The sequence below is a fragment of the Rhamphochromis longiceps genome, linkage group LG23 (genome assembly GCF_057381845.1).
Source record: "Rhamphochromis longiceps isolate RC_006_pf linkage group LG23, R_longiceps_female_GT1.1, whole genome shotgun sequence".
Classification (NCBI taxonomy): Eukaryota; Metazoa; Chordata; class Actinopteri; order Cichliformes; family Cichlidae; genus Rhamphochromis; species Rhamphochromis longiceps.
The window spans coordinates 10,585,817-10,598,667 of NC_140578.1; the positions used below are offsets into that span (position 1 = coordinate 10,585,817).

Genomic DNA, 12,851 nt, shown 5'->3' on the forward strand with positions numbered 1-12,851 from the left:
ACACAAAAGAGGATTTCACACCACCTCCTCCCACCACAACCCTTCATATTCATGAAGCAGATGCGAGGAAGCAGTTTAAGAGTCTGAATGCTCGGAAAGCTCCCGGCCCAGACGGTGTGTCTCGTCTACTGGACGCAGCCGGAGGGTTCACTTGGTTGTTTGCTCTCAATAGAAGCTGAGCGCGTCTCCGTGTCTGTGCTGGTAAACGATACTGAGTCCCAGTGCTCAGTAAACTGTACACCTGACCGTTATTCTCCCACTGAATCCGGTGTGTCCACGGTCCAACACGTGCTCAACACGATGGTGCTGACCGGTGCCCAAACACACCAGAACACCAAATAAGTAAAATAACACAAACACGAACTTCTCCATGGCTCGTCGGGATGGCAACTGCTCCAAAAGTGACACATGAAATAGGCTGACATTTGAGTTTGACACGGGAGGTGAGGGGGTGTTTTGAATATGCTTGACTCCGTCACGAGGTTGCGCACAGCATCACCGGCAAGGGGGCTTGGTTTGAGAGGTTTTTGGCATCTGTGATGTGATTTACAACCATCCACCCATGTACAGCAAGAAGCCGCACTCACAACCGTGGGCATCAGCAAGTTGGTGAAATTTAAACAAAACAAAACAGCATTCCATCTGAAACTCTCTTATTGTACCCAAAATACAAATTTTAGTGATTACATGTGGCTTCATTAATTATGTTCAAACGGATGAATACATAACGCAAGTAATAACTTTATGATCAGTCAGTGAATGAAGGAGCTCAAGAGTGCAAATATAGTTGCAATAAAGTGACAAATATGCCCTTTTATGTCAAACAAAGACCGAAATAAGTGGCATCAGTGTGAGGATGAGAATGAGCGATCCAACCTCACACTGCAGATATCAGGGCAAAGCACAGTGGGGGGGTTGCAGTCTGCGCGCACAAGAGGGCTAACAACGCTGTGAGTGACGGAATCCACCCAAACTGAGGAACAGCTTGTTCCCCAGAGCTGAAGCCTGCACTGTTTGCACTATAATATAATATAATATAATATAATATAATATAATATAATATAATTAGGGCTGTCAAATGATTAAAATTTTTAATCAGATTAATCACAGCCTAAAAATTAATTAATCATGATTAATCACAACTCGAAATATGACCAAAATGTGTGCAAACATACGGACAGATAGCGGATTTTTACACACTTGTTAGTGTTATTTAATGCTAAGACCACGCTGAGTGGCCTGCGTTCACTCAGCGTGGTCTGACGTAGGCTGGGTGTTGTGCTGGAAGCGAATTCATCACAGCCTAAAAATTTATTAATCGCAACTCGAAATATATGTGTATATGTGTGTATATATGTGTAAAAATCGGGACAGATAGTGGTTTTTAACACACTTGTTTGTTTTATTTATTATTAATTGTGAGTACAAGCAGTACAAGCAGAACAGGGCTTCAAATAATTGTGAGGGATTTTTACTGAATGTTTTCCACCCGTTTAAATCTAGCACATTGTTTTATCCATATACATCTTCAAGTTCACAGAACATAGGCCTAATTCAACAGGCAAAATGTGGAGGCAGGAGTGGCCAGGTATCTGCGAGCAAGGCGGGCCAGCTGGCTGTGGGCTCCTGCATGAGCTGCCCACCACTGTAAGGGACAGTCCTCTAAGGCAGTGCAGGGCTCTGCTCTGTAGCACTGTATGGCTCTGTCCTGCTGTACCTCCTCCTCTGACTCAGAGTCAGAGTCCATCTGCAGCAGGCTCAGCCTCTTCTTGGCTGGACCTTCTTCTGCAGTGTGTGATCTTCTAGGAGAGTCTTCATGCAGCATGCCTGCCAGTGTGGTCCACACTGCTTCTCTGTCAGTCTTGGGCACACTGCGTAGGTCTTTAAAACGTGGGTCCAGTGCAGTTGCGATCTGGAGCCATGCATAGTTGGTATGTTCCTGGCGGGAAGCAAGGTCTTCCTTAAACTTCTCTTTAAACCTCACCACATATGCAGGGTCCTCATCAGTTACTTCCATGACACGGCGCAGGTGGCAGAAGGCTGGTAGAACTACAGAGCAGGAGACGTAGGCCTCTCCTCCCAGCAGTTCAGTCACATATCTGCAGTGGAATACACACACACACACACACACACACACACACACACACACACACACACACACACACACACACACACACACACACACACAGAGATAAGACAGCAAATTAAAAAAAGCTTTTTAATACTAGGTAATATTAATAAAATATTTGATTTCATTTATTTTTTAAATAAGACATTTTCATAATAACAAAACTGATTTAAGATGTATGTTTGATACATTTAATCTAAACCTACAATTATGGTCACAATGACAGGCTCACCTGCAGGGCTCTAGAAGTGTCTCCAGTCTCTGGAGTTTGTCCCACTCTGGAGGCGTCAGGAGGACAAGTTTATGCTTTTGTTTATCCAGAGTCGCGGTTACTGCAGTTTGGTTGCGGATCAAGCGCTTCACCATCTCCAGCGTGGAGTTCCAGCGCGTAGGCACGTCCTGGGCCAACGGCTCCTGCTTGCGCCCCAGTGACACCTGCTCTGCGTTCAGCTCTGCTGTGTTTGCTGGGCTGTGCTTAAAATGGCCAACAATTTTGCGGCATTTGGCCAGCGCAGTGACAAAGCCACTGTCTGCGAGACTCACTGTGATGCATCTCTGTAGAATGTGCGCGGTACACGGCATGTGATTGAATGGCATGATGCGAGCCGCGGCGATCATATTGCGCGCACTGTCCGTGCCTACTGTTGTCACCTTCTCCTCAATTCTCCACCTGCGAGCAACAGTCTGGAACTGCTCTGCACAAGCCTCCGCAAAGTGCCGCTCTTCCGTTTTCATTATAGTCAGCGCAAAGGATGTCAGACCCCAGGCTTCAGTGATTAAATGCGCAGTAACTCCCAGGTAATTGTCATTACTCAATGATGTCCAGTGGTCTCCTGTCAGAGCCACGCATTCTGTGTGAACTAAAGCCTCTTCTTTTTTCTTTTTCTCCGTTTCATACAGTTCGTGGATTCGAATTGTTATTGTGCTTCTCGCTGGGGGCTTGTAGGACGCGTCCTGAGATGCAACCTTTAAAACATCCGCAAAGCCCTTGTCCTCCACAATGCTTAGCGGTCTGCAGTCCTTTGCTATCCATTTGGCTATATTGTCGGTCAGTTTGTCCAAAGAAGACTTACCGAGTGGCCTGCGTTCACTAAGAGTGGTCTGACGCAGGCCGGGTGAAGCTGCTGCCCCGACAAACGCGTGTTTGGCATTAAGGTGGTATTTTAAGGTCGAATTTGAACGGTGAAATTGAAACTCTTTACTACAGTGAGTGCAAATTACAACGCGTTTGTTTATTGTCCCATCTATGTTCTTCTTGTATTTAAATTCCCCATCCAGAAGGCCATCCGCTTCCTGCTTCTCCATTTTCAGTGGCGCGGTAAACAAATCAAGTGGAATTATGGGAGCGACTTATCTGCGTGTTGCGCTAAATAGTTAAATATTCTAACGTAATTAATTCCAAAATTTAATTATCGCAATTAACGCGTTAATTTCGACAGCTATAAATATAATATAATATAATATAATATAATATAATATAATATAATATAATATAATATAATATAATATATCATGTTGCTATTTAATGTTTTTTGTTCGTGTTGCAGCTGCTCTGTGAGCCAAGCTTTCGTTGTCTAAATTCAATGGCAATATATCTCTGCACCACACGATGGCGATAGATTCTCACAGACAGTCTGTGCTCTGCTTCCGCCACCAGTCATCTTTAAATCTTTTTTTTAATTCAATGAAACCTTTATTTAACTGTCCATCTCGCGGCATTACTTAAAAAAAATCATATTTAAATACAAAGAAGATTAAATACATGAACGACAGTAAATTGATAAAATAAGAGCAAATAAATATATTTACAAATGATAGCAACATCAATGGAATAAAAGCATGAACAGCAGCAGAAGGAGAAAGAGGCCTGTATCTACATTATTACTCTGGCAGCTCTCAGTCTCCATACAGACAGGACACGTTGCAGCGTAATTGCAGACAGGTGCGTGGGCCTGAGCTCCGCCCAGGCAGAATGACGAGTGGAAGAAAGCAGCAACACAATAAACATATGTAGCCTTGCGGAGCCGGCCGGGCAGACACCGAGACAGAGTGCAAAGATTTTATACGTGACAACACACACAAAAAAACACACACAACAAAAATCAGAATGTGTTTGTGATTTGGATTTTTATTTAAAGGTGAAACCTTTTTTCTTTTCTTGTTTTGCCAGATTAGACATTTTGATTCATTTCATTTAGTTTTTTTGTTTTACTTTGATGCTATAATAGATGTTTTTAAAATGTAGTCATATTTAATACTATATTGCATCATGGCAAAACAACAGTCTCCTCAAGCTGCTTTATACTGTAAGGTGAAAACACTACAGTAAAAGCCAGAAAACCCCAACAATCCAATGATCCCCTTTGAGCAAGCACTGGGCGACAGTGGGGAGGAAAAACTCCCTTTAGGAAGAAACCTCCGGCAGAACCAGGCTCAAGAAGGGGCGGCCATCTGCTGCGACCGGTTGGGGGTGGGTGGGCAATCTCAGTCCACGAGGGCCGGTGTCCCTGCAGGTTTTAGATGTGTCCTCGAACCAACACAGCTGATTTAAACGGCTAAATTAGCTCCTCAACATGTCCTGAAGTTCTCCAGAGGCCTGGTAACGAACTAATCATGTGATTCAGGTGTGTTGAGCCAAGGTGAGATCTAAAACCTGCAGGGACACCGGCCCTCGTGGACTGAGAATGCCCACCCATGATATAGGGAGACAAGATGAAGTATACTTCTAATGGCCTATTTTAGCAGTTAATTTTTAACAATCAACTGGTGGTAATCCATCATCAGAATTGAGGAAAGGTGGTGTTGATGGAGACTCTACAGGAGGATTCACTGGGGAAGCCATACCTGCACTTCTGCCAGGGTGTCTTGGACGTACCTGAATAAATGTAGTTTTCCCTGGAAGTGGACGAGGATTAATCTGAGACGGAGTCTCCTCAGAACATCTCCCCATCATGCTTCTATGGTCCAACGATGCCAGCTTTTGTCCTTTCTGTTTTTCTAATTTAAGCTGGAGTTGAGCGTCTTTCACTCTAGATTTTAGATGACCTATCTCTTTTTCTTCATTGCCAGCCTTTTGGATAATCTGGTTCACTGGTCCAATGAGCTCCTCTCTTTGTCGGAATAAAGCGTACTCGGAAGACTTTACCATGTCATTGTACTGCTTTTTAAATGATTCCAGCTCCCGTGTTTTATCTAGTAAAGCTGCATCTAGATCCTTGCATCTGATACGTAGACAGTTCAGCTGTTTTTCAAGAAACTCCTTCGTTGTTCCAACAAAGGGGGTGCCTTCCACTCCGTCTACGTATTTCTTTTTCAAGTTGTGGAACATATCCCTAAATTCCACCTTTTCTTTTCCTCTCAAGTGACCTGCATGTGGAAATGCCTTTTCAAAGGACAAAACGCACTGGCACAATTCCTCTTGGAAGTAGCGCTCTTTCTTCTCCAGCCAATTCACTTTGGATATAAATCTTTCCCGTTGCTTTTTTGTGGAGCGCAGTTTCTCTTCCAGCGCCACCTTTTCAGCCAGTGCCTGATTGTGTGCCGCTTTTACTTTGTGCCGGTCCACTGCTGTCTTTCTGTGGTTTTCCTGCTCTGTGCTTAGGGCCTTTTTGATGTCTTCAATTTTCTTTTTCAAAGAATCAACTTCGTCTTCAAGCATAGCCTTCATTTTCTTTTCCAAGGCCAGAGCTCTAATATTACTCTGGCATTTCTGCTTGATCGCCATATTCTGGGCCTTTTGGTCGTCTATCACTTTGCCCATTTGATCTGTCTCCTCTGTTAATTCTTTCATGTTTTTAACCATAAATTCATTTTCGTCTTGTAACTTTGTATTACGCGACAAAACACCGTCAATCCAACACTGCGAGGATTGACGTTCTTCCTCGCGTTCCTTAACCGCATTGACGGTCACACCTCTACTATTTTTTACTGCCGTCTGCAGCTTTTCTATTTTGGAGTCATACATGTTGATCACCTCTTCTAACTTCCTGTCTGCAGCATTTGCTTTGTTTTCCAGTTTTTTAGTATTTTCCTGGTAAAACTGCTGCATCTTATTTTTTTCCTCTGTGTGGCGTTTCAATAATAATTCAACAACTTGGCTGTTGTGAAATTGCTGACGTGCCACCTTTTCTTTCTCTGTTTCCAGCAGTCCTTGCAGGACTTGGACTTCGTCCTCGTGTTTTTCTTTAAGCTCAGCCAGAGTTTTCTCCGTCTCTGCGCGGAACTTTACCAGAGCTTCGTGGTCATCTTTTATCGAGTCCAACCTGTCTGCGATGTTTGTCCTGTCATCCAAGACCGAACCCAGCAGCTTATTATTCTGCAAAAGTTCATTGTTTTCTTTTGTTAGATCCTCGATCCGTTTCTTATTGACTGTATGCAGGTTTTTGAAGTAGTCAAGCTCAGTTTTGAGCTTTTCAACCTCGTCGATCATTGGCTGCAGTCTTTGCTCGAACTGTCTGGCATATGTTTCTTTTTCTTTTTCACTTTTTTTAACCATTGTTTTCGAGAAATTAACATTTCTGTCTTTGTTAGCTTTCGAACTCATTTCTGCTTTTTTATGTGCTGTATCACTCCAACAAAACGATAGCTTAATGAATTCCCTTTGACAGCTGTCCTCTATTTATAGACTTGAACATCAAAGGATGAAAGGACTGTCACTATGACATCACCACGTTCTGTGACGTAACAGGGCTTTGGAGCGTGATGTCACGGGGGTGGGCGTGGAAAGGATTTTGGGGGTCTAAACAAAGCGTGTCTTTTTTTTAAAACTTTATTTAACAAACAATGAGTATACAACATACGAACAGATGAAGTATACAACAGAACATGAACACAAAAAGCCAAGGGTGAAAGAAAAAGGTAACAATTATAAGAATACACGCAAAAATTCACATACATATATTGTTGTGAGAGCCTTTTTGTTGGTGCAGTCTGATATTGATTGTATGTGCATGTGCACATCCTTAAAATAATGACAGAAATATGGTGTTTTGTTAGTAAACTTACATTTATGGATAAAAAATTTAGCTAAAAGTATTAAGAAATTTATCATAAAAAACATTTCTCATACTTCTTGGGGAACTTAAAGAAACAGAATAAAACATTTTCCCATCGTAAAGAAAACTCCCTTAAAATATGGACAATAACAAAGCTGCTAAATTCCTTCCAGAATCTCTGTGTAAAAGAACAGTACCAAAAAAGATGTGTCACCGTTTCTGGATGATCCCCACAGAAAGTACAATTAGTATTTATGTCCCTTTTAAATTTGACCATGTAGTGACTGGCTGGATAACATGTATGTCGAATTTTAAAAGAGACTTCTTTCACCTTATTTACAATCAAATATTTATGGGGGACCATCCAGACTGTCTTCCGCTTGATATCTGGAACACTGATTGGAAAATTATATAGTGCAATAAAGTCGTTGTAAGTAAGTAGTTGTCCCTCTTTACTAACCAGCTGAGCCACCAATAGGATCCCATTTTGGAGCCAAGTTTCCAGGAAAAGTGATTTATTTTTCTATAAAATATCTCTGTTGTTCCAGATAAGGTATTTGTGAGGTGAGAAGTTGTGTTTATAAATGAGGGTCCACGCTAAGAGGACCTGCTTATGGAAGGATGAAAGCTTTACAGGGACTTTCTCAACATTGTAATTACAATTTCAAATAAAAGTAAAGCCACCAAAACGAGAGAAAATGTGGTATGGTATAAAGTTCCAGATAGAGGTAGGGTTTTAAGAAAATGTTTGGCCCAATTAATTTTGAAAGTGTTATTTAAAGTAGAAAAGTCTAAGACGTTAAGCCCACCTGATTCGTACTTATTCATCACAACAGTTTTTCTAATATAGTGCGTACGGTTTTTCCATATAAAATTAAAGAGCATACGGTCAATATCTTTACTACTTTTCTTATCCAGATGTAAGGAGAGAGCAGCATATGTTCATCGGGATATCCCTTCAGCTTTAGTAATTAACACTCTACCTTTCAAAGACAAGTCCCTTGTTCCAAGATGGCGCCGCCGCGTATGGATGCCCCGGTGCTTCAGTGCGTTACTTCTGTTTTGTTTTTGTGCATAACTTCTGTGTCTGGGCACTCCTCTGGATATTCTTACACTAGAGAAGAGCTTCTTAACTACAGGACTACAACACCTGTGGATTTACTTCCAATATTTGTCGCATCTGCGGCAGATTTACTGCAGACTCTGATCAGGAAAGTGAGACGCCGAAAGCGAGGAAAGCGAGCCGGCGCACTCGTGCGTCTGAGGAGACGCGGACTGCGAACTGCTCTTCCTGGGATCTTCCTTTCCAACGTACGCTCACTCAGGAATGAGATGGACGAGCTGGCCCTGATGAGAAGCATGAACAGAGACGTTGCCTCCTCCTGTGTCTTGTGTTTTACGGAGTCGTGGCTCTGTGAGGACATCCCGGACAGCGTGCTCAAGCTGGAGGGCTTTCATCTGCTGCGCGCGGACCGGCAGGCCTCTCTCTCTGGTAAGACCACAGGTGGACGTGTCTGCTTCTACATTAATAGTGGCTGGTGCACAGATGTAGCAGTGATTGCTCAGCACTGCTCTTCCTCTCTGGAATACCTTTTTATTCACTGCAAACCGTTTTATTCTCCGCGGGAGTTTGCTTCATTCATCTTGGCCGCTGTTTACATCCCGCCAGATGCGGATGCGCAGGCAGCTCAGTGCGCACTCGCGGAGCAGATACTGCACATGGAGCGGACATTCCCGGACTCTCTCATCATTGCTCTTGGGGACTTTTACAACACCCCCCTCCTCACCCCACACAAAAGAGGATTTCACACCACCTCCTCCCACCACAACCCTTCATATTCATGAAGCAGATGCGAGGAAGCAGTTTAAGAGTCTGAATGCTCGGAAAGCTCCCGGCCCAGACGGTGTGTCTCGTCTACTGGACGCAGCCGGAGGGTTCACTTGGTTGTTTGCTCTCAATAGAAGCTGAGCGCGTCTCCGTGTCTGTGCTGGTAAACGATACTGAGTCCCAGTGCTCAGTAAACTGTACACCTGACCGTTATTCTCCCACTGAATCCGGTGTGTCCACGGTCCAACACGTGCTCAACACGATGGTGCTGACCGGTGCCCAAACACACCAGAACACCAAATAAGTAAAATAACACAAACACGAACTTCTCCATGGCTCGTCGGGATGGCAACTGCTCCAAAAGTGACACATGAAATAGGCTGACATTTGAGTTTGACACGGGAGGTGAGGGGGTGTTTTGAATATGCTTGACTCCGTCACGAGGTTGCGCACAGCATCACCGGCAAGGGGGCTTGGTTTGAGAGGTTTTTGGCATCTGTGATGTGATTTACAACCATCCACCCATGTACAGCAAGAAGCCGCACTCACAACCGTGGGCATCAGCAAGTTGGTGAAATTTAAACAAAACAGCATTCCATCTGAAACTCTATTATTGTACCCAAAATACAAATTTTAGTGATTACATGTGGCTTCATTAATTATGTTCAAACGGATGAATACATAACGCAAGTAATAACTTTATGATCAGTCAGTGAATGAAGGAGCTCAAGAGTGCAAATATAGTTGCAATAAAGTGACAAATATGCCCTTTTATGTCAAACAAAGACCGAAATAAGTGGCATCAGTGTGAGGATGAGAATGAGCGATCCAACCTCACACTGCAGATATCAGGGCAAAGCACAGTGGGGGGGTTGCAGTCTGCGCGCACAAGAGGGCTAACAACGCTGTGAGTGACGGAATCCACCCAAACTGAGGAACAGCTTGTTCCCCAGAGCTGAAGCCTGCACTGTTTGCACTATAATATAATATAATATAATATAATATAATATAATATAATATAATTAGGGCTGTCAAATGATTAAAATTTTTAATCAGATTAATCACAGCCTAAAAATTAATTAATCATGATTAATCACAACTCGAAATATGACCAAAATGTGTGCAAACATACGGACAGATAGCGGATTTTTACACACTTGTTAGTGTTATTTAATGCTAAGACCACGCTGAGTGGCCTGCGTTCACTCAGCGTGGTCTGACGTAGGCTGGGTGTTGTGCTGGAAGCGAATTAATCACAGCCTAAAAATTTATTAATCGCAACTCGAAATATATGTGTATATGTGTGTATATATGTGTAAAAATCGGGACAGATAGTGGTTTTTAACACACTTGTTTGTTTTATTTATTATTAATTGTGAGTACAAGCAGTACAAGCAGAACAGGGCTTCAAATAATTGTGAGGGATTTTTACTGAATGTTTTCCACCCGTTTAAATCTAGCACATTGTTTTATCCATATACATCTTCAAGTTCACAGAACATAGGCCTAATTCAACAGGCAAAATGTGGAGGCAGGAGTGGCCAGGTATCTGCGAGCAAGGCGGGCCAGCTGGCTGTGGGCTCCTGCATGAGCTGCCCACCACTGTAAGGGACAGTCCTCTAAGGCAGTGCAGGGCTCTGCTCTGTAGCGCTGTATGGCTCTGTCCTGCTGTACCTCCTCCTCTGACTCAGAGTCAGAGTCCATCTGCAGCAGGCCAACCCGTTCTCACTCCCAAAGCGTAACATTTTACGCTAGGTGACAAATCGTCACCATATTACGTTTTCGGCTACCCACCACGTTCCTAAATGACGACCTCGGAAAAAAGAGGACATATGAGAACCGTCTGGACTGAATCTACACATGTTCGCTCTTTTTCTTCAAATCGCTTAGAAACACGCTATTTAACATCATTAAAGACCTGGTTAAGGTCAGGAATAAGGTTATGGTTAGGGCTAGGGATAAGGTTAGGTTTAGGGCTGGAATACAGGGCTGGAACGTCTATTACCGCGGGAGTGTCATTCACTGGATTCCAGCCATAACCCGCCGCGTACCATAAGAACGCCGAAGGTCTCCTTTCGCGTTCCTCAGGAACGCCGCGGGACGTGACAAAACGTCGACATGTTACGCCTCGGGAGTGAGAACGCTCTGAGCAGGCTCAGCCTCTTCTTGGCTGGACCTTCTTCTGCAGTGTGTGATCTTCTAGGAGAGTCTTCATGCAGCATGCCTGCCAGTGTGGTCCACACTGCTTCTCTGTCAGTCTTGGGCACACTGCGTAGGTCTTTAAAACGTGGGTCCAGTGCAGTTGCGATCTGGAGCCATGCATAGTTGGTATGTTCCTGGCGGGAAGCAAGGTCTTCCTTAAACTTCTCTTTAAACCTCACCACATATGCAGGGTCCTCATCAGTTACTTCCATGACACGGCGCAGGTGGCAGAAGGCTGGTAGAACTACAGAGCAGGAGACGTAGGCCTCTCCTCCCAGCAGTTCAGTCACATATCTGCAGTGGAATACACACACACACACACACACACACACACACACACACACACACACACACACACACACACACACACACACACACACACACACACACACAGAGATAAGACAGCAAATTAAAAAAAGCTTTTTAATACTAGGTAATATTAATAAAATATTTGATTTCATTTATTTTTTAAATAAGACATTTTCATAATAACAAAACTGATTTAAGATGTATGTTTGATACATTTAATCTAAACCTACAATTATGGTCACAATGACAGGCTCACCTGCAGGGCTCTAGAAGTGTCTCCAGTCTCTGGAGTTTGTCCCACTCTGGAGGCGTCAGGAGGACAAGTTTATGCTTTTGTTTATCCAGAGTCGCGGTTACTGCAGTTTGGTTGCGGATCAAGCGCTTCACCATCTCCAGCGTGGAGTTCCAGCGCGTAGGCACGTCCTGGGCCAACGGCTCCTGCTTGCGCCCCAGTGACACCTGCTCTGCGTTCAGCTCTGCTGTGTTTGCTGGGCTGTGCTTAAAATGGCCAACAATTTTGCGGCATTTGGCCAGCGCAGTGACAAAGCCACTGTCTGCGAGACTCACTGTGATGCATCTCTGTAGAATGTGCGCGGTACACGGCATGTGATTGAATGGCATGATGCGAGCCGCGGCGATCATATTGCGCGCACTGTCCGTGCCTACTGTTGTCACCTTCTCCTCAATTCTCCACCTGCGAGCAACAGTCTGGAACTGCTCTGCACAAGCCTCCGCAAAGTGCCGCTCTTCCGTTTTCATTATAGTCAGCGCAAAGGATGTCAGACCCCAGGCTTCAGTGATTAAATGCGCAGTAACTCCCAGGTAATTGTCATTACTCAATGATGTCCAGTGGTCTCCTGTCAGAGCCACGCATTCTGTGTGAACTAAAGCCTCTTCTTTTTTCTTTTTCTCCGTTTCATACAGTTCGTGGATTCGAATTGTTATTGTGCTTCTCGCTGGGGGCTTGTAGGACGCGTCCTGAGATGCAACCTTTAAAACATCCGCAAAGCCCTTGTCCTCCACAATGCTTAGCGGTCTGCAGTCCTTTGCTATCCATTTGGCTATATTGTCGGTCAGTTTGTCCAAAGAAGACTTACCGAGTGGCCTGCGTTCACTAAGAGTGGTCTGACGCAGGCCGGGTGAAGCTGCTGCCCCGACAAACGCGTGTTTGGCATTAAGGTGGTATTTTAAGGTCGAATTTGAACGGTGAAATTGAAACTCTTTACTACAGTGAGTGCAAATTACAACGCGTTTGTTTATTGTCCCATCTATGTTCTTCTTGTATTTAAATTCCCCATCCAGAAGGCCATCCGCTTCCTGCTTCTCCATTTTCAGTGGCGCGGTAAACAAATCAAGTGGAATTATGGGAGCGACTTATCTGCGTGTTGCG

The 12,851-nt window shown here is 44.0% G+C and overlaps 2 protein-coding genes across 2 annotated transcripts; both read right to left on the minus strand.

Moving 5' to 3' along the window:
* Window positions 1–1,464: 1,464 nt before the first annotated feature.
* LOC146641325 (E3 SUMO-protein ligase ZBED1-like) lies at window positions 1,465–3,494 on the minus strand. The gene is made up of 2 exons (XM_085398500.1): window positions 2,361–3,494; window positions 1,465–2,099 (listed from the first exon to the last, which is right to left on the minus strand). Exons 1-2 carry the CDS (start codon window positions 3,431–3,433, stop codon window positions 1,550–1,552), a joined length of 1,623 nt encoding a protein of 540 aa, XP_085254626.1. The 5' UTR covers window positions 3,434–3,494; the 3' UTR covers window positions 1,465–1,549.
* Window positions 3,495–10,456: 6,962 nt separating this feature from the next.
* On the minus strand, window positions 10,457–12,851 carry LOC146641326 (E3 SUMO-protein ligase ZBED1-like). The gene is made up of 3 exons (XM_085398420.1): window positions 11,718–12,851; window positions 11,095–11,446; window positions 10,457–10,654 (listed from the first exon to the last, which is right to left on the minus strand). Exons 1-3 carry the CDS (start codon window positions 12,788–12,790, stop codon window positions 10,457–10,459), a joined length of 1,623 nt encoding a protein of 540 aa, XP_085254546.1. The 5' UTR covers window positions 12,791–12,851.